The sequence below is a fragment of the Hippocampus bargibanti genome, linkage group LG20 (genome assembly GCF_051943395.1).
Source record: "Hippocampus bargibanti isolate YZ-2025 linkage group LG20, ASM5194339v1, whole genome shotgun sequence".
Classification (NCBI taxonomy): Eukaryota; Metazoa; Chordata; class Actinopteri; order Syngnathiformes; family Syngnathidae; genus Hippocampus; species Hippocampus bargibanti.
Window position 1 is genome coordinate 9746478 of NC_142753.1, and position 22800 is coordinate 9769277.

Below are 22800 nucleotides of genomic sequence, written 5' to 3' on the forward strand. Positions count from 1 at the left end.
ATGGATTATGTAGGATGGATTGGTTAGGGTGGATGGATGCATGGGTTAGGCTGGATGGGTGGATAGATGGATGGGTTGATGGATGGATGGATGGATGATGGGTGGTTTAGCGTGGATGAATCGATGGGTTAGGGTGGATGGAGGAATGGGTTAGGGTGAATAGATGGATGAATAGATTAGGTTGGATGGGTGGATAGATGCGATAGGGTGGATAGATGGGTTAGCGTGGATGGATGGGTTAGGGTGGATGGATGCATGGGTTAGGCTGGATGGATGGGTCGATGGATGGATGATGGGTGGTTTAGGGTGGATGGATGGATTGGTTAGGGTGGATGGATGGATGGAAGGATGGGTTATAGTTGTTGGATGGATGGGTTAGGATAGACGGATGGATGAATGGGTTTGGGTGAATGGATGGATGAATGGATTATGTAGGATGGATTGGTTAGGGTGGATGGATGCATGGGTTAGGCTGGATGGGTGGATAGATGGATGGGTTGATGGATGGATGGATGGATGATGGGTGGTTTAGCGTGGATGAATCGATGGGTTAGGGTGGATGGAGGAATGGGTTAGGGTGAATAGATGGATGAATAGATTAGGTTGGATGGGTGGATAGATGCGATAGGGTGGATAGATGGGTTAGCGTGGATGGATGGGTTAGGGTGGATGGATGCATGGGTTAGGCTGGATGGATGGGTCGATGGATGGATGATGGGTGGTTTAGGGTGGATGGATGGATTGGTTAGGGTGGATGGATGGATGGAAGGATGGGTTATAGTTGTTGGATGGATGGGTTAGGATAGACGGATGGATGAATGGGTTTGGGTGAATGGATGGATGAATGGATTATGTAGGATGGATTGGTTAGGGTGGATGGATGCATGGGTTAGGCTGGATGGGTGGATAGATGGATGGGTTGATGGATGGATGGATGGATGATGGGTGGTTTAGCGTGGATGAATCGATGGGTTAGGGTGGATGGAGGAATGGGTTAGGGTGAATAGATGGATGAATAGATTAGGTTGGATGGGTGGATAGATGCGATAGGGTGGATAGATGGGTTAGCGTGGATGGATGGGTTAGGGTGGATGGATGCATGGGTTAGGCTGGATGGATGGGTCGATGGATGGATGATGGGTGGTTTAGGGTGGATGGATCGATGGGTTAGGGTGGATGGATAGGTTAGGCCGGATGGCTGGAGGGATGAATAGATTAGGCTGGATGGATGGATGGAATACAGATATCTTCTTCACTGTCATACATCAAATGATTGACATCTGTCAAAAAGATGACGTGACATATCGTTATTTGTTTTTTAACCTTTCAACAAGTTGACCAGTGAGTAAATTGATATTTTTATTGCTCAGATCAATAGCAAATTCAACACTGAAATGTCTGAACATCCAGAAGGTTCCAAACCGAATTGGACACTGTCTAAAAATACATTTTATTCCAGAAAATACAACTTGAAAGCAGAATTAGGTGAAAGATTAACAGTAACCGGAGGTACAGTATTATTATTATCATCCACTGGACGATATCCGGCTATTTATAATCAATCACCCAACATGGGAACCCCAAAGTAGGTCGATAGTATTATTCTTAGACTCATTCTTAAAACGTCTAAACACATTTCGTGTTTTCATTTAGGATGAGAAGACTTCTAAGTGGGGCAGGTGTCAGCGTTGTTCTTTTCATTTCTACTGTTTTTTGAACATGTCAGCACTTCACTGACGCCTGGAGCGAAATTCAACAGTTAACAGTGAGGTTTACGAGGTTGTTTTTATAATGTTATTTTATTTATTTTGTTTGTTATGAAGCTTTTGCGCGCAGGCACCCACTGCTCTCTATAAAGTCACTGGGGAAAGGGCATCAGATGGTCCGCGGGAGGCGAGGTGAGGGGGCGGTTGGTACTGTGAGGAAGTGGGACGGAGGCGGTGACAAAGACGGGCAGCAGATGACAAGGACGGACGGGCGAGATAAGGAAGAAGCCGAGGCGCTGACGTTTTCTTTGAGGGGGGGTGAGGGCAGTCATCAGACGTGAAGAGATCATCGTGCCGAGCGTCTGTCGCATGGATGTGGGGAGCAAAAGACCCAAAACAGCTGCAGGCTCTCCTTGTTGCTGCCAAATGCAGACACAGGCTACCCTGTATGTGCGCTGCATACTTAGCAATGGCCGGTTGATTTGGGGCGAACCATTCCAACGGGCTGAACCAAATAAGCTAAAAATAAATACAGTAAAGTCTCGTTATATCGATATTCAAGGGAGTCCGAAAAAATATCGATATAACCGGGACTATCGATATATCCGGCCCTGTTTGCATGTAATTTTCTCCGTGCGTGCATAGAAATAGTATCGATATAACCGGGACTATCAATATATCGATATAACGAGACTTTATTGTAAATAAAATACAAATAGCAATCAAAAATAAGACTCAACCAAGAAAATAATATGACAAAATGCACATAAGCATGCATTGTTGTAATGTGTCATTCCGAGAATCGTGTACATTTTACCCTGACGTCATGGGTTAGCCCAGCGCTACCCCATCTTCTCCTATTTCTGACTTCTAATCTTCTTTTTTTTTGTATGATTGGTCAAATGTATAGTTTATTCGCACGATACAGATAACTTAGACTTAGGAAGAAGAAGAAAGGGTAGCTAGCTACATTTCTATCAATTTGAGTTACTTCCAGGTTGAGCGAAGATAGCCAGCTAATAACTAGCTGGCATGATATCTAGCTGGCTTGCTATTAGCTGGCTAGCTAGCTTTCTATCTATTTGAGTTACATTTCAGTTCATTTGAATGGTTTCCTATGGCAAATTAATGTTTGGGATACACACTTTTCACCTTACACACTCTGTCTGGGAACCAATTAAGTTCGTAAGCCAAGGTATCACTGTTATATGATAGCATAAAGCTAATGGACTTATCGATCTGTGTTAAAGGGATTTGAAATCCTCCTAGGGAAACCAAAAAAAAAAAATGTCTGACGCTATACCTTTACCCAAGCGCATTTTACAGCTTCGGTAGATCAACGGTAGAGCTCTCACTCTTGGACTCGTATAAAGCCAGTGAAGAGATTTTTGGAGCCATGTGATTTACGCAAGAGGCGGGAAGCTCCGCAGCAAGGACGGCCAGAGAGCAAACACACGTGAGCGCACACACACCCCCACACACACACATACCCAGCACTAGCGGGCGAGTGGATGCAGCTGGATGTGATCTCAATACCTGCAGAGATAATAGAATTGTGAGAGGTCACACGCCACCCGTTGGTGCCCAATGGCGAGTTGGGCACAGATTTACACACACACACACACACACACACACACTAGCGCCAAAAGACAAAATTGAGTTCTTGGAAATGACAAACAGGAGTCGGTAGTATCAAATTAAATTGTCCCGGGTAATTTCACGCCAACATCCGAGTACATCGTGTTCTGACCAGCTTCCCTCGCTCGATTCCTTCCTCCAAACCTTGACCGTTTCTTGAGACATTTCTGTTATTTATTTGGATAATTAAAACCTGCCCGGTCTCTGTTGTGCCTTTGATTAGCTTGCGAGCTCGCTAGCGCTGTTTATAGCAGCAGGGATTTCGATTAAATGTGATTTATAATTGGCAATAGTTGGGAAAATAGTCAATTATTATCATAAAACATGGCTTTAAGTTGATGTTTGCGGTCAAACTAAACATAAAACCAAGAGAATGTTTATGTTTACGACAATTACTAAAAGAAAGATGCGGCTAGCTTAACGGTAACTCGAATTAGCATCAATGATAATAATAATACATTTCATTTCTAAGCGACTTTCAAAACTCTCAAGGTCACCTTACAGTCGCAGGATAAGTTTTTCTGTGGGTGTGCAGCAGTAGCCACACATGCCAGTGTTCACTCAACCCGGAAGTAACAAAGTTTAAAAAAATAAATAAATAAATAAATAATAAAATAACAAATAATATGACAACACAATGACACAAAGAGTAATTCATAAAACATAATTTTCTAGCCAGCTAACTAGCTAGAGAGCTATATTGCTAATAGATAGTCAGCTAACCAGCCAGATAGCTCATGGATAGTCAGCTAACTAGCTATATAGCTAAGAGATGGTCAGCTAACCAGCCGGATAGCTAATAGATACTCAGCTAACTAACTAGGTAGCTATATCGCTAATAGATAGCCAGCTAACTAGCTAGATATCTATATAGCCAATAGATAGCCAGCTTTTTCAAACACACAGATAACGTGATGGTGAATCGTTGTTTGTTGCACCAAGACTACTATTTGATACTAGTTGACACAAATTCCCAGCAGACAAATCAGCCCATTTCCGACGGAGCTTGTGCGCCATCTTGTGCATTTTCTGGGAACGCTACATTGGAGTCCAGACGCCTCAAAATGAGACGGAAGGACTTCTTTAATCGATTGCAAACATTTATGCTTTCCTCTTCAGAACTATCTGAATCATATTCATAACTGGATGTGTAACAAGAAAGCATATTCTCCGAATGTGAAGCTATTGTTTTGATTCACAAGCAATGCAAGACGTCCTGGCGTGACATCACGAACAAGGGGGCGGGACCTGTTGAAACTGGCCACTTCCGGGTTCAATTTGAAGTAGTTTTTGGACACTTACAGTCATTTTTATTGGTGTTTTGCCTTTAACTAAAAATATCATACTGCATGTTTTGGGTATTTTAGATGCTATAAAACGTTTTTCTGGTATCAGTTAAAAAAACAAAAAAAGTGACGTCGGTTGTCCTTTAAGCCTTGATGCTATGTGTGTTTGATAAATTTCAATTGTTAGGGAAAAACAAGTTGACATTCTAATGTCACGATCAAGATGGCCTCCGCTGCCCGATGTGTCACATCTGTCAACAACGCGCCGGCCTCGCGTTGTTGATCTTGAGAGTGCTAATCAGCTTATCGGCCCCTTGGGCATCTTACAACTAACACAGAGAAACGGCGCGGTGGAGTAAGCGGGCGAAGGGGCCGGTCGGCGAATACTCGTTAACAGACAGACCCCCCTCCTCCTCGTCTTTCTACCAGGCAAACGAGCCGAGTCCTCCCCCGCAAATCGGTCGCCGTTGGGCCGCCACATTCATTTAACTCGCCCAGCCTGCCTTGATTAGGAATCGTTTCTCAAATAAATCTGTTTCAATGTCTGTGGAGATATTTTCACCTTGCATCCAAAATGCTTCTTCGCTTCCAAATTTTAGGGCCGGGATTCTCTCAGTTTTATATCTCCGCTTTGTGTGTCCCGGCGGGGTGATCTCAAAACGGGTTCCCGTGTGGCTGCTGAACGACCGCTTTGCATCGGAAACACTTGTTCATCGGCATGGAGGCTAAATAGCCCCTTGGTGGCTAATTTTCCCATCGCGTGAGATAACATTTGGTGGAGAAATGTCAGCATGTCCTCTCATTTAAAATATCGGCAAGTGGAACGCCACATGAGCTAGCACGTAGGCCAGGAAATTGTCTTTAAACACAACTGGCAAAAATAAGCATGACACCGATCTTGCTAGCAGCTAGCATGGGTCCACCCTTGGCGACACTCAGCCAAACGTCTTAAACCGATACCATGTTGGCGAAGTCATGCTAAGGAGGTAAACCAGTGCCAGGGATAGGACATTTGTGGTAAGGTGATTGCCTAAGGAGGTGAATCTAGAGCCAGGGATAGAAATATATTGGGTAATCAGAGTGGGGAGGTAATCAAATTGGCTAATGAGGTGAAATCAGAGCCGGGGGTGGAACAATAGAAGTAATCAGATTGGCTTCAGGAAGTGGTCCATTGCCCCCCCGCCCCAACCTTAGAAAATTGACCTCTCCATTAGGGATACATAGAGGGCCAGAGTTACCAGCACAACTTTAGTTTCGCTGAGGTAGCTCTTCGGATGAGGAGCGAAACATCTGACACCTTCAAAGAAGTACAGCTGTCGGCTGAAGAAACCTTTTCCTCGATGGATCATCCCTGTATGACTGAGCAATAAATAAATAAATATAAATTAAAAACATTAAAAAAAATGTGAATTACATTTTTAATGTAATTTAAAATAAAAATACAAATACACATTGAAATTAAAATGACAATTTTAACAATTAATTAAAAATTAACAATTAATGATTAACGATTAATCATTAATGATTAAAAATTAACAATTAAAAATTAATGATAAAAAAATTAAACATTTACAATTTGCAAATTTGCGAATTTCGGAATTAGCGAATGTAGGAATTTGCGAATTTGCTAATTTAGGAATTTGTGAATTGAGGAATTTGCGAATTTATGAATTTGTGAATTTAGGAATTTGCGAATTGAGGAATTTGCGAATTTAGGAATTTGCTTATTTGCGAATTTAGGAATTTGCTTATTTGCCAATTTTGGAATTTTTTTGAATTTTGGAATTTGGAAATTTGGAAATGTGGAAATTTAGAAATTTAGCAAATAAATACACAGTTGTCAGCCAAAGTTGAACTGAAGGAGACTCTAGGATGAAAGTCAAAGCGGGTTGCTTGAGAAAATTGATTTTCAGTCAAAATAAAGGTTGGGCACCCCTGTTTTCAAACAATAAAAAAACCGCACATTCTGAATTTGGATTAGCTTTCGTTATTTTTACCACTACTTCCCTTTTGTTTTGACTGCTAAACTGGTTGTGATAAATCCTCTCCCCCTCATCCCCTCTCGCTTGTCTCCATATGAGTCAGTCATTGGATGATCACCTGACTAAGCAGTTCTCACACGAGCCAGCTGTTTAATTTGCATGGAACAAAATGATGAAGCCTTCATTTTAGTGTTAGACGGTTGCTTTTGTGTGAGGTGTCTCTGAATGGAAGCCACTCGATCGGAGAGGCGGACCTTGTCAAAATACGGACGACGACGGCTTGCGTGATGGACGGGTGGGCTCTTTGAAAAACTCGACACGCCAGAGCGTTTGTCAATCAGAATTTTACGGCAGGCACGTCAGTTTCATTGTGGTCGCCTTTGAGGGTCCACGACCAGCCCGAGGCGGAATTGTCTGGCTGCCCAGAGTTTCTCGCTTCTTCTACCAAAAGTCGGATGAAAATAGCAGAATTGTTAAATGGGAAACACGGGAGTGCCTGGCTAGCCATAAAAATAGCAATTACTAGTTTTCTATTAGCCTTTTGATTGTGTGTTTTTTTTATTTGGTGATAAATGGATATTTCCCCCTTTGTTTTTTTGTTGTTGTTGTTTTAGAGTTCCTCTGCTAACGCGGGCGCTCAGAGCACACTCATCATTCTAATTGTGTGCTTCAGTTATTGTGAAGTATCTCTGGTTCCCTCGAATGGCGGCATGTAAATATTAGCTATAAATATTCCCCACATATTCAAAGATAGCCCTTTGCATTGTTGTGTTTTATTTTATTTTATTTTAATGTAATTTATTGTATTTTATGTATTTTATTTATTTACTTAATTATTTTAATTACATTTTTAATTTAATTGACAGTTTTATTTTTTACTTTTTAATTTTTATTTTCTAATTTTACTATTAATTTTAATTTTACATTTGATTTTTAATGTCATTTTAATTTCAATTTTAATTCAATGTTTAATTTTATTTTTAATGTACATTTTAATTTAATTTGTAATTTCATTTTTAATTTACCTTTTAATGTGGTTTTAAATGTAATTTTTAAGGTAATTGTAAATGTAAATTTCAATTTAATTTGTAATTTAATTTTTAATGTAATTTGTAATTTTAATTTTACATTTCATTTTTAATTAAATTTTTAATTTAATTTTTAATGTAAATTTTAATTTAATATTTAATTTAATTCATAATGTAAATTTTAATGTAATTTTAAATGTAAATTTTAATGTAATTTGTAATTTTGTAATTTAATTTTTAGTTTAATTTTGAATTAATTATTTTTTAATGCTCTTTTGCTCTTAACAAAACATCCAAAGATGCTATCAACCCGAACCTACACAAGATTATTTTATCTCTGTGTGCTCTGCGATTGGCTGGCAACCAGTTCAGGGTGTCCCCCCCCCCCACGCCTACTATTCGTAGACAATTGAGATGGTCTCGATTGGTATGGCCTTGACTTTAACACCCGTGAATTTATGAACTTGCGATGACCACACTGGTCGCTATTCACTTCAAAGAAAGCGAAATGTCCGCCCTACCGCATTTTAAATTCTCGCCCTCGATTTAATTTCCGAACTCACAATCCTCACATCACCATTCGGTCATCCCTTGAATAAATCCGTGTGATGACTTCCACCCGCGGCCTTTGATCCAGACCAGGCGAATGGATCCGTGGAAGCCCTAGTCCCCCCCCAGGGCGAGTGGGGGTGGGGTGGGGGGAAATCACTCGGATCCCTCGCACATGAAAGGAAGGAAGTCATTTCACCGCGCGAGTCTTTGTGGCGGACAAATATGTGAGAAATGAGACACGCCGGGTTGCGCTTGAAAGTGGTAGGAAGAGCGACAGTTTGCTTCGTACGCGCTGGTGTGGCGTCTCGCTTCCATTCCGAGCTCGCGGCGGTTGAAACGTGGCAGATGGGCTTTTGGACGTGCTGTTCTTTTCCTCCTTGTCGCCACTGGGGAGGGGGTTCTTTCTGAAAGGACAACCGACACCATTTTTTTTTTGTTTCCTAACTGACATCAGAAAAACGTTTTTAGCATCTAAAATACCCAAAAACACGCAGGCTGATAGTTTTAGTCAAATGAAAAACATCAATAAAAATGACTTAAAAGTGGCCTAAAACGGCCACAAAATGAGCTCGGAACTGGGGAGATTCAGAAAGTCCTGTCCCCTTGTGAGCAGCGGCAGCCAGCGTTCACTCAACCCGGAAGTACTCAAATAGACAGAGAGCTAGCTATTTATCTAATACATAGCTAGCTAGCCAGCTCGATAGCCAGCTACCCAGCTAGATAGCCAGCGACCCAGCAAGATAGCTAATAGATAGCGAGCTACCAAGCTAGATAGCTAGCCAGCCAGCCACCCAGCAATATAGCAAATAGATAGCAAGCTACCCAGCTGGATAGCTAGATAGCTTATAAATATTTAGCTAGATAGCTAGCAAGCCAACAGATAGCTAATAGATAGCCAGCTAGCTGGCTAGATAGCCAACAGATAGCTAATAGATAGCCAGATAGATAGCTAATATATAGCCAGCTAGCTAGCTAGATAGCCAACAGATAGCTAACAGCATAATGTGAGAACATTTGTCCACGCGTCTACCCTAACCCCCCCTCACCCCCCCTTCTCCTCACTGCTGCGTGTGTCTGTAATTCTCCTCTCCCTCCTCTACAACGGATATCGACCAATCATATGCGGATTTAACCGAAGACCGAGGGCGGGAAATAGAAGACAAAAAAAGTCGGCTCCCATTTCCGGCTCTTTGTTAGGAACCGGCTCAGTGATCCGGCTTTAAGAGCCGGTTCGTTCGCAAATGACACATCACAACTGTGGGTTCATTTTTTTTTTAAACAGGAAACCTGACAGGAGCAGAATGGAATCAAAGAAAATCACTGAATAAAAGATCTTGTAAAACATTTGTCAAGGGAGAGGTCGATATGTTTCACCGCTAATGGCCGCGATGACTCCGTTTTTTTTTTTTTGTTATGCGGCGAATTGGCTTTCGCCTGAACACGGGGGCCGTAAATAGGGACCCGCCATTCACGGCCATCTATCACCACGAAAGCGGCGTGAAAGTCTGAATACAGATGACCGCATTGCATTTTGTGTCACGCGGCGCAGCGCCCCAAAATGTCAGCACGTTTCAAGATGAATCGCTGCTGCAGGTGTCTGGCTGATTACAATTACACTTCAATCGAAGGCCATTTTGGGGGAAAACGCTTTGTTCAAATTTGTGGGCAGGAGCTTTTTTTTTTTTTATTTTTTTATAATATTTTCTAGGATCAAATGATTATCTCATTGATTGAATAGTTGAATAGAAACGAATTATGCATTATTTAATCGACCTGCGTGGTTTTAATCATCCTATGTCGCTGTTAGCACTTTACGCTAGCTAGCCATCACGTCCCGGCCAAAAGCTAGCTTCAGTGATACCTTGGCTTACGAACTTAATTGGTTCCCAGACAGAGTGCAAAAAGTGTGTATCCCAAAAATTAATTTCCCATAGGGAACCATCAAAATGAGAATAATCCGTTCCCAGATCCCCATAAAATGTAATTTTCTACTTTCTAATTTTCTAAGCCTACACAAAATATACCTTATTTACACAAAATATACCGTACTTTATGTATAATAAATGTGCTATGGTATAATGTAAGAAATAAACAGTACTGTATGATAAAGTTGTTTTATTTACGTTTGTGATGGTCGTTGATGGCTTGATGGAATGGAGTGGCCGCTTTCATCAGCATTAAACACTTGATGAGGAACGTAACCTTCTTCTTTCATCATCTTGCGGAATGATCCCTTGTAGGTGATAATTTTATCTAGTTCCTCATCAATTGGGTTCTGTTTAGCTGGGTTGATAGCTTTTTGCATCAAGTGTACAGATGGCTTGTGTGGGTTATTTGTGAAGCCTGATTGATGGGATATTTTAACCTTGCATTCTACACTCTGCCTTTGAAGTATCAAAGTTGAAACTAGTCCAAATTTCACTGTTTTCTATCCATTTGCTCATTCTCTCTCTGTCGTCTGCCTGTCTGTAACCCTCACCCCCTCACTGCTGTGTTCTTGACCAATCACATGAATTTAACCGAAAACTGGGGGCGGGGAATAGAGGACAAAAACAGTCGGCTGCCATTTTGTCGTGAGGACAGCGGGCTCGTTCGCGAATGACACATCACTCATTGCTCACCCGCAGAAAAAATATCTTGTGACTGTAAAGTGTCCTTGAGTTTTGAAAGGCGCTTAGAAATGAAATGGATTATTATTACTCATTGTGGCGTTCCGTGTGGATCCTGAAAAAAAGTTTGTATGCCAAGGTAAAATTGCTGCCACTTTACACCTTCACGGAATTAACACAAACGTACTTGGAGAGCTGCAAAATAGATGAAAAGGTTTCTTCAGCCGTCATCTGTACTTTTTTTGAAAGTACAAAGAAGTACAGATGACGGCTGAAGAAACCTTTTCATCGATGGACCACTCCTATACGACTGACAGCTTACACAGACGTACATCCAAATAATTTTTGATTATTTTTTTTTTTAAGAAAAATTAGCAAAGGGTGCAATTTGCAAATCAGGATGGCGGCGATGGGATCCAGCTTCATGATGCCCGTCGTCATTTACATTTGCCTTGCGCTACAAAGTCGTCGGAGAAGCGTTCGACAAGGCGCTTTATCGCCGCTGATGAGTCCTCATTTCATTCGGAAGCGTCTGGCGCGCCAAATCTCATCCATTATGTATGATCCCGTCCTTCCCGAGTCTTGGCGAGAACTTTCCCCAATTGCTTTTAAACGCCGGATTGCTCCCAAATGAAAGTCACCTGCTCGTTGCGAAGAACCTCGATTGTGAGCATTGGAAGATGACGCAGATGAGAGGGTTAGAGAGGGGGTCTGGGGGGCTTAAATCAACAATGGAGTCTAATTACGTCGTCATTGCTGTGAAGGCGTTTTGCTTTTTTTTTTTCAATCAACATCAACGCTTGATTGGTTCAGAACATTTGATGTGGTTTTTTTTTTGGCATTCATTTCCACCGTCGCTGATGAACGTTTGTCCCTCAGATGACGCCGGTTTATTAGCGTCCTGCTGCTAGCTAAACAGCTCCGATTACGCTCTGTCAATCATCTGTAATCCTGTTTCTTTTTCCCATATAGAGGCCCCGTGAAATTTCATTTTTGGGAAGTGTCGCTCGCTGAGTGGGCGGAGGATCTGTTTTCCCATTCTACTGTAAATTGAAGCTTTAAAGGACAAGTTGTGTCCAGAATTTGTAAAATCACTTTAAATGACTTCTACCGAGCGTATTTTACAAAGATTTCACCGCATATTGCTATATTTTACGTTTTAAGACTCGCGCTGAATATTCAAGAAGTCTTGTTTTCGAGTTGCTGACTATTCCTGACGTGACGTCACTAAAGGAACACCCCTGACCGAAAAAAAGACACATTGTAGCAGTCCTTCCATCACGTCAATGTATTTTGCTGTATTGTTTGGTCTGAAAACTTTGTGTTGCACCCAAAAGCCGCCAGAAGAGGGTGTCCAAGCTCCATATAAAGAATTTATCAGCCTGTGGAAACGGAGGTGGCCACAGGAGGTCGCCATTTTCTGCCTCTTTTCTGGTGATCAGTTTCTCCCCAATGTTGCCTCAAAATGGCACGGAATAAATTCTTTAATCGATTGCAAACATGTATGCTTTCCTCTTCAGAACTATTTGAATCATATTCATAACTGGATATGTAACAAGAAAGCATATTCTAAGAATCTGAAGCCATTGTTTTGATTCCCCAGAAATGCAAGACGTCCTGGCGTGACGTCACGAACAAGGGGGCGGGACAATCTGAAACTGGCCATTTCCGGTTTCATTTTGAAGTCGTTTTTGGACACTTTAAGTCATTTTTATTGGTGTTTTGCATTTGAATAAAAATATCATAATGCGTGTTTAGATGCTATAAAATATTTTTCTGATGTCAGTTAAGAAACAAAAAAGTGACGTCGGTTGTCCTTTAAAGGCCCGCTGCAGACACTCAATGCTATCTAGGCTTTTATTTAAATCAGTTTTTAGTTTTGAACAAACTTCCACTCCGTACGTTGTTTTTTTTTTTTTTTTTTGTCATTTCACTTCATCAATATTTAGCTGTAACATCCTCTGCTAAAAGTCCTAATTAGCGTCGTCGCCCAATCTGTCACTCATAGAAACACGCTGCATTCACGCTTGAGAGGCTGACCAAGCTCTCCTCCACACTGCCCGCCGCTTACCATAAAAGCTGATGGACGAGCAATTACCAAGAGGAGTTATCACACATTCAACCTGAACCACTGCGGGCGGTGCTGATCCACTCCTCGCTTTCATTCACGGATAAACACGTAAATGGCGAGGGAAAGAGCGCAAAAGGCTCGGGGAGCAATTGGAAAGTGGCCGCCGAGCGAGTAACCGCCCGCCACCTTAATGCCGATGTTAAAACAGATTGTTTGTGTCTGAAAGGGGAATGGCTCTTTCCGCCAAGGAAAAAACACTTAGCATCCATCTTGTGTTTCGACTCCGCTAATACAGTCATTATTCAATTAGCTAATGATTGGTGGGCAAACAAAACAATAGAAAAACAAAATGGAGCCGGTTTTAGCTCCAGTAAACAAGCCTTAGTCTCCTTATTTTTAACCTTAAACCTTATTCTCAAGCAGATCAGAATATTTGTTCTAATTATGATTATATAAAAATCAATAAATAATAATAATAATAATAATAATCATCATCATAATAACAATCCTAATAATCATAATAATAACAAAATACTGATTTTGCTATTTTTCATAATAATATATTTAGTGTGTTTCATAATAATAATAATAATAATAAACAAAATAAACATACAGATTTTTTTCATAATAAAAATATGTTTTAATAATAAAATATATGTTTTAATAATAATATATATGTTTTAATACAGTAAAGTCTCGTTATATGGATATTCTCGGGAGTCGCAAAAAATATCGATATAACAGGACTATCGATATAACAGGACTATCGATATATCCGATCCTGCGCGCATGTAATTTTCTCCTTGCGTTCATAGAAATAGTATCGTAATAAGCAGTACTATCGATATAACCGATATCGATATAACGATACTTTACTGTAATAATAATAATAATATATTTTAGTATTTTTTCATAATAATAATAATAATAATCATCATCATCATAATCACAATCATAATCAACAAAATACTGATTTTGTGTTTTTTTCCTAATAATAAAAATGCAGTAAAGTCTCGTTATATCGATATTCAAGGGAGTCCGAAAAAATATCGATATAACCGGGACTATCGATATATCCGACCCTGTTTGCATGTAATTTTCTCCGTGCGTGCATAGAAATAGTATCGATATAACCGGGACTATCGATATATCCGATATCGATATAACGAGACTTTACTGTATATGTTAAAACATAATAATAAGAAGAAGAAACAAAATACATATTTTGCGATATTTTTATAATGACGATAATAATAATAATAATAATAATAATAATGAAACACGGGTCCTGAGAGCACTTGCGCACTTAGGACATCCTAAATGAAATCCACAATAAACATGCTTGCGACAGGCAAATCCCGCCCAACCCCTCCACCCCCCGCGAAATCAACACTAAACAAGCTAGCTGCAGGCTAATACGCAACCCAAACAATCAACAAGACCTTCCACTTAGCTTTTCAAGGAGGTGAGGGCAGTGGGTGGGCTTAGGGGGGGGGGGGGGGTGGAAACTCCCTCACCATCCCCTCAGCACGCTCTTGACGTGCAGGAGGTTAAACGATCAAATGCCACCAGCTTCTAAATGTCAATTATGCGTGATTCATCTCCCCCCCGTCGCTCGAGGGGGGGTGGCAGCAGCGGGTGCTCGTTTAGCCTGGCACCCGACTCGCATTCCTTTGACTCCCCTGAGAGCCAAGTTAATGTATACTAATCTCAGTGTGTCGCCGCGGAATAAGAGGAAGGCTTTGAAAGACAAGTGTGATGGATGATTACGTTCTTGAAAGCATTTTTGTTGGATCCACTTCCTTTTTGTGTGACAACAAGTGGCGACATAATTTAAAGGACAACAACCGACACCATTTTTCTGTTTCCTAACTGACATCAGAAAAACGTTTTGTAGCATCTAAAATACCCAAAACACACAGGCTGATATTTTTAGTCAAATGCAAAACACCAATAAAAATGAGTTCAAGTGTCCCAAAACTACTTGAAAATGACCTCGGAGATGGCGAGTTTCAGAAGGTCCCGCCCCCTTGTTCGTGACGTCACGCCAGGACGTCTTGCCTTGCACGAGAATCAAAATAATGGCTTCAGATTCGGAGAAGATGCTGTATTGAATGTTTATGTTGTATATATGTCAGACCTCTGGCAATGTCCCACCCCCCTATGAGGGGGCAGCATTTACCTTTTGTACATCTGCCCCCATTTCAACCTCAGATAACTCCAGACCCATATAACTTAGGAATTAACTCTTTTTTTTTTCTGATGAAATAAGAGAGTCTAAGGTTTCATATGCTGCATTGAATGTTTATGTCGTCCTAAAACTCAATATTCTGTGGTTCCGGGAATTTGAGTGAAAATGACAAAAACCCTGGCACTGGAGTGGACACGTATTTGTACAAAATCTGGCAGTGAATAATAATAATAATAATAATAATAATAATAACTCCTACTACTAATAATAGTAATAGTAGTAAAAGTAGTAAAAGTAGTAATAGTAATAATAGTAATAGTAATAATAGTAATAATAGTAAAAGTAATAATAGTAATAATTAATAATAATAATATTACTATTACTATTACCACTATTACTATGACTATTACTACTATTACTATTACCACTATTACTATGACTATTAATACTACTACTACGACTACTATTACTACTCTTACCACTATTACGATTACTATGACGATTACTATTACTACAATTAGTATTTATTTGTAGTAATAGTAATAATCTTAGTAATAATAATAGTAATTGTAATAGTAATAGCAATAGTAATAGTAATCATTATAGTAGTGATAGTAGTAATTGTAGTAATAGTAATCGTCATAGTAATTGTAATAGTGGTAAGAGTAGTAATAGTAGTCGTAGTAATAGTCGTGGTAATAGTAGTAGTAGTAATAGTAGTAGTAATAGTCATAGTAATAGCCATAGTAATAGTGGTAATAGTAATAGTAATAGTAATAATACATGTAATTTAGAAGCGCCTTTCAAATCACCCAAGGACACTTTACAATACAAAAAATATGAATGAGTTGAAAAGGTTTGACCTTGCAATGACCTTGACATTCAACTTCGAACCTCGACGCCGTCAAGTGCACCACAAAGCTCTCAACCAAAAAAAATGGCATTTGCCTTCACGTAGCGATAATAGCTCGCATTCCGAGTTATTTATGAGCGCTCGTGCGACGCGGCGAACTGAAGCAAATTAATCCATCTAAAGCCGAAAGAGAATGCAGGCACGACGACAATGACGACACCCCCCCCCCCAAAAAAAAAAACAAAACAAAACAAAACAAAAAAAAAAACACCCACAAAAGTATGGAAGTGAAAAGTGAGTAAAATAATCCAGCTCCGCTGTCGGTTGACAGCGGAGCTTTTGTTTATTTTCATTTGTCAGACAGCCATTTTTCAGCCCCCCCCCCCCCCACCCACCCCCCACTGAGTGTGCGCTGGTGCATTTGCGTCGTACAGTATTAGTGGATCACTGCTTTGACAAGGCTGTTATCGCCCTCAGGCCATGGGCAAACTTCAGTGCTTCAATGACGATCTAATATGCATCATATTGTCATGAAGCGCACACACACACACACACACACACACACACACACACACACACACACACACACACACACACACACACACACACACACACACACACACACACACACACACACACACACACTTGTACAGTGAGAACTCAACTTACGAACTTAATTGGTTCCCAGACAGAGTGTGAAAGGCGAAAAGTGTGTATCTCAAAAAAAAAATTCCCATAGGAAACCATTAAAATGTGAATAATCCGTTCCCGGGTTTCCATAAAATATACTTTTCAACTAAATAAGCTTTAAAACTACACACAACATACCTTATTCTATGTATAATAAATGTGCTATTGTATTGTAATGAAAGAAACACACTGCATTGTATCATAAAGTCACTTTATTTGCATTTGTGATGGTCATTTATGGCTTGATGGAATGGCGTTGGAGGTCGAAGGTCAAACGGAATTGCTGTTTGGAAGGAGAGGCGTATTACATGAGGACTGTAATAAAAGAAATAAACTGTGCTGTAAAATAAAGTTTTATTGACCTTTTTGATGGTCGTTGATGGCTTATGGAAGGAGAGTCACCTTCCATAGGGACTGTTGGTAACTTAACCTCTGGTGCTGTTCGGTCGTGTGCTTCCGCCGAAGATCACTCCGACAGCCGTGGTGGGTGTGTATTATGAAAATAGTGCTTATTATAAGGTTTAATTATCAGAAATTTGAAGTTTGTAAGATGAAAAGTTTGTAAGATAAGGTCTCTCTCTAACTTTGTCTCTCTCCTGTCTCTCTCACTCGTGTCACATTATTTGTGGTTGATTTTGTTGTTGTTTTGACTTGAAGATGGTGCCGTGAGAGTGGCTGCCTTTACAGTAGCTCCTTTACTGTTTTTCTACTTCTTCCTTTCCTTTCCTCTTCCTCTCATCACTTTGCTGCTGTGAAATGTACATTTCTCCAGTGTGAGACTAATCAAAGATAATCTAATCTAATCTAATATTGTTTTTATTGTTTTTTTTTTGTGTCCAGGCGTCGGCGCTCAGAAGGTGCGCGTGGAAGAGGAGTTGGAGGCGTACCCCAACGAGTCGGTGGACCTGCGCTGCCAGTTCATCGACGGGGGAGGCAAAACCAAACTCACCCAGGTCAGTCAGTCTTTATCTGTCAGGTGGGCAATCAGAGACTTCAGACAAGCTTTTAACACGAAAGACAAATTAGGCGTCAAGTTATCTTTTACGTGTGGAGGACATTGAGTGAGTGGAATCCATTACGAATCTCCTCCATTTTATTCACTAGATCTTAATACGCAAACCTTTAAAGTGGTGGGAAAGCTCCTAATGCACACCTACGTTATTGGAAGAGTCATTTTGACAGTTGGTCTGCAATAACCAGACGTACAGTGATACCTTGGCTTAGGAACTTAATTGGTTCCCAGACAAGAGTGTGTCAGGTGAAAAGTGTGTATCCCAAAAATTGATTTCACATAGGAAACCATTAAAATGGGAATAATCCGTTCCCATGTCCCCATAAAACATTATTTTCTACTTTATCTTCTGAGCCTTAAAACTACACAAAATATGCCTTATTTTATGTATAATAAATGTGATATGGTATTATAATTAAAAAAATAAATGTTCTGTACAATAAAGTCGTTTTATTTACCTTTGTGGTGGTCGTTGATGGCTTGATGGAATGGAGTGGCCGGTTTCATCACCATTAAACACTTGATGAGGAAAGTAACTTTCTTCTTTTACCATCTTGAGGAATGATCCTTGTAGGTGCTTTCTCTGCGATAATTTTACCTAGTTCCTCATCAATTGTGTTCTGTTTAGCTGGGTTGATAGCTTTTTGCATCAAGTGTACTGATGGCTTGTGCGGGTTGTTTGTGGAGCCTGATTGATGGGATATTTTAACCTTGCAGTCTACACTCTGTCTTTGAACTATCAAAGTTGAAACTCTCTCACTGTCGTCTGCCTGTCTCTTTAACGTTTAAACCACCTCCCCTCAGTGCTGCGTTCTTGACCAATCACGTGGATTTAATCGACGACTGGGGGCGGGGAATAGAGGACCAAAACAAGGCGGCTGCCATTTTCTCGTTAGGAGAACGGTCTCGTTCGCAAACGACACGTCACGCGTTGTGGCAGCTCCGTGTGTATCCCGAAAAATAGTTTGTATGCCAAGGTAAAATTTTCATCAATTTAACGTTCGTGAACCAAAAAGTTCGTAAGCCGAGGTATCACTGTAGTTCCCACCAAAAAAATAGACATTTTCGATTCCAACGTCAAGTCTTTAGTCGTCCCAGAAGTTTAATCTGCCATCAATTGGACAATTCTATTGGCTTCCACCTCCACTTGGCGCTTTGGCTCAAACGCAAACACTTGTCGCTCATCGGTGTTTGTTTGGGCATTCCGCCAACTCTCACGCGCTCCGCAAGACGTTTGAAGAAGCAAACGAGCCAGCATTTTGCTCGCCCTGCACGCCTTTTGCGATCAATATTCAATTTGTCCACGCCGAAGCGTGTTGCCATTGGCGCCCGCTTCTCCGCAGCGGACTAATTGGAGGTGTCGTCTCTCGTGGCTAGACGGCGATGATTGTTAAATCATTGTAAAAATATTTAAAAAAAAACTAATTAACAATAATAATAGTGTCCTTGAGAGTTTTGAAAGGCGCTTAGAGATAAAGGTATAATAATAATAATAATAATGATAATGATAATGACAATAACAATAATGACAATAATAATACTACTACTATACTAATTATTATAATGACAATGATAATAATGATAATGACAATAATAATAATGATAATGCCAACAATAGTAATAATAATAATAATAATAATCATGATGATAATAATGATGATAATGATAATAATGACAATAATACTACTACTAATACTACTACTATTACTACTGTTACTACTACTACTACTACTACTACTACTACCTCTACTACTACTAATAATGATGATAATGATAATAATGACAATAATACTACTACTAATACTACTACTATTACTACTGTTACTACTACTACTACTACTACTACTACCTCTACTACTACTAATAATAATGATAATGATAATAATGATGATGATAATGATAATACAATGATAATAACAATAATAATGATGATAGTGACAATTATAATAATAATAATAATAATAGTAATTATATACAGTAAAGTCTCGTTATATCGATATTCATGGGAGTCCGAAAAAATATCGATATAACCGGGACTATCGATATATCCGACCCTGTTTGCATGTAATTTTCTCCGTGCGTGCATAAAAATAGTATCGATATAACCGGGACTATCGATATATCCGACCCTGTTTGCATGTAATTTTCTCCGTGCGTGCATAGAAATAGTATCGATATAACCGGGACTATCGATATATCCGATATCGATATAACGAGACTTTACTGTATATATATATATTCTCTCAATATGTATATTCTCTCTTTCTCTCTCTCTTTCTCTCTCTGTCTCTCTCTTATATATGTATTATAATACGTATAATAATACGTATACATATACATGTACATATACATGTTTCAAAAACGCATGAATAGGAAAAAAAAACGGCTTTTGTTCCCCGCCCTCTTGTTCATACGCCGCTGAAAAAAAAACAATTCCGACAAAGAAATAATTCAACCTGGCTGATGAACTCCCAATTAATTGATAACATCTATCGGCCGACCCCTCCAGAGTGAGTCGCGCATTCTTTGAAACCTTTGACTTCACGCCGCTATAATTGACGGTGACATTTTGCCACAGCTGGGGAGATGATTGCAGAAGGAGATCAATGAGCGCCACAATACACTTTAAAATATGAATAACAGCTCACGACGCCGAGCCTTTTTAAAGTTCAACGCCGCTGAAAATTACATGCGGCAAACGTGGCCATTAAAATAAATCAAGCGCGCCCGTCGTCGTCGTCGTCGTCTCACCAGAAAAGCTCTCGATATCCCAAATTACAATTGCCCTTACTCACGTTCAGGTGTCATGGATCTGGGAGCCCATTGAAGGCCAGCGCGACAACATCGCCGTGTACCATCCCTTCTACGGCCAGAGTTTCCCCAATTTGTCCTTCAAGGACCGGGTGGTCTTCCTACATAACAACCTGGAGAACCCGTCCATCCGCATCTCCGACCTACGCATGTCCGACGCCGGACGCTTCACCTGCGAGTACGCCACTTACCCGTCGGGCAACGAGCAAGGGACCACCGTTCTCGTCATGTTGGGTGAGTGATTTCTCTTTTCGACCCCCGTCGTTCCCCCTGCGAAAAATCTGTTGCACTCCATCAGTCTTGATGGACGCCTCCCGAGCAGTCTTCTTATCAGCACTCGTCGCCCAAGAGTGCCCCGTCGTTCCCCCGTCGTTCCCCCGTCGTTCCCCCGTCCAAGTCCACGGCCGAGCAATTTCAAGCCGATTCCCTTTAAAGCTTTTCCCGCTTCGATGGCGATGTCTGAAAGAATGGGACAAGAAATTCAATCATGTCGCTATTAGATTTTAAAGGACAACCGACGCCTTCGGCAAGTTGTGTCCGTAATTTGTAAAATCACTTCAAATGACTTCTACTGAGCGTATTTTACAAAGATTCCACCGCATATAGCTAGCTATATTTTATGTTTTAAGACTCGTGGTCAATATTCAGGAAGTCTTGTTTTTGAGTTGGTGACGCTTCCTGACGTGACGTCACTGAAGGAACAGCCCTGACCGAGAAAGCGACACACAATGCATTTTGGGTACTTTGTTTGGTCTGAAAACTTCGTGTTGATGCGTGTTAATGATGAAATTAGAAGGAAAACACATAAATTGATACATGAATGAATGAACAAACGAACGAACAATGAACGAGCGAAAGAACGAACGGGCGAACGAGCGAACGAACGAACGAACGAACGAACGAACGAACGAGCGAACGAGCGAACGATCGATCGAACGAACGAAGGAAGGAACAAACGAACGAACGAAGGAAGAAACGAACGAACGAACGAACGAAGGAACGAACGATCGATCGATCGATCGATCGAACGAACGAACGAACGAATGAACGAACGAAGGGTCACCACAGCGAATCAGTGTCCTCCATCTTCAGACGTTTGATTCGCATGAATGAATGAATACCATCTAGATATCTGGATGAATGGATGGATGGATAAATAGATTAATAAATACACAACTAAATAAATATAAATAATACATAAATACCCAAATAGACAAATATATAAAGAGATAAATAAGTGTATGGAAGACAACTGCTGACAAGATGCTAAAGTGTTGAAGGTGCACCTGTTAGCATGTATCCCTCAGGGATCTTGATGCGTCACCGCAGAGAGCGCCTCGTCGTCTTAAAAGCAGAAAGATATTTTGCGACGCCGCTAGCGGCGCAGAGCAGAGGGGGGTGGGGGGGGGACGCCCGCTGTGTGTAATCGGAGACAGCTGGTGTTTTTCATCCTCCCACATGAGCGGCCATTTGCAGAGCAGCCGAGCACGGCGAGGTCGACGGTAGGGAAAAAAAACCGCGGCGAGCGACGTCTGCGCTCATACGATAAAGAACCGGCGCATTAAGGGGCGGCACTTTGAACTGGAGCTGGTTTTTGGGTTTTTGGAAACACACTTTTTACTCACTGTGTGTGTTTATGTGTGTGTGTGTGCGTGGTTAATGTGAGGAAAAAGTTCACACCACAAAAAGTAAAACAATATTTTAACCAAATTCACGACAGGGGTGAGGACTTTGAATGTACCCATTCAGAAACCTCACTCCTGCTGTTATTTCAGTTTCAAGTCCACTTTTTATTTCTTTGTTTTGAAAGAAGTTGAAGTGAGAAATGGGGTGACATTTAGTGTTCAAATGGAATACTATTTCTTCTCTAAACTTATCAGCAACGGTGGTCCTCACTCCTTATCCGGAGTTATCCGGACCTCACAAACCCATTGAAACAGGAATATGTGCGTGTGTGAGTGTGTGATTTTAGTTTTTAGTTTATTTCATTTATTTTCAAAGCTGCTTCTGGTCATGTGGCAGCCACTTAGCGTAGCCGCTCACGTCTTAAATCAAAGCGAAATGAGTTTTCAATCACGCAAATGAATGCTTTTTGTCAACGTTTTCCCCAAAGCCAATTACGGATTGTCTCATGGACGCCTCTTCCAAAACACTTTCCTCCATCTCCTCCAATATTTATGTTTTATTAGCGGGCCAGGCGAACAAACAGACGTTTATCTCCGGCGTGACAAGGGAAACGCGCAACAAACAAATACCACCCCCACACCCTGACATTTTTCATCCAGCGGAAGAACACACGGCTTTGATCGGTGAATAAATCACGCCGATGCTGGGCGCCAAAATAGAGACTTGCCATGAAATTTGTATTCAG

At 40.6% G+C, this 22800-nt stretch overlaps 1 protein-coding gene and 1 long non-coding RNA gene across 3 annotated transcripts in view; one reads left to right on the plus strand and one right to left on the minus strand.

The window, feature by feature from the left end:
* LOC148883097 (poliovirus receptor homolog) overlaps positions 1-22800 on the plus strand; it is a 134552-nt gene that overhangs the window by 50297 nt on the left and 61455 nt on the right. For both annotated transcript variants that reach the window (XM_089023709.1, XM_089023711.1), the window contains exons 2-3: positions 17447-17559; positions 20420-20663. In XM_089023709.1, the coding sequence (XP_088879835.1) occupies positions 17447-17559; positions 20420-20663 (357 nt within the window). The remainder of the gene's footprint in view (positions 1-17446; positions 17560-20419; positions 20664-22800) is intronic.
* On the minus strand, positions 1181-21915 carry LOC148883098 (uncharacterized). Its single transcript, XR_016118657.1, has 4 exons — positions 21716-21915; positions 20621-20888; positions 3197-3242; positions 1181-2225 (listed from the first exon to the last, which is right to left on the minus strand). It is a non-coding gene; the product is annotated as an uncharacterized LOC148883098 (long non-coding RNA).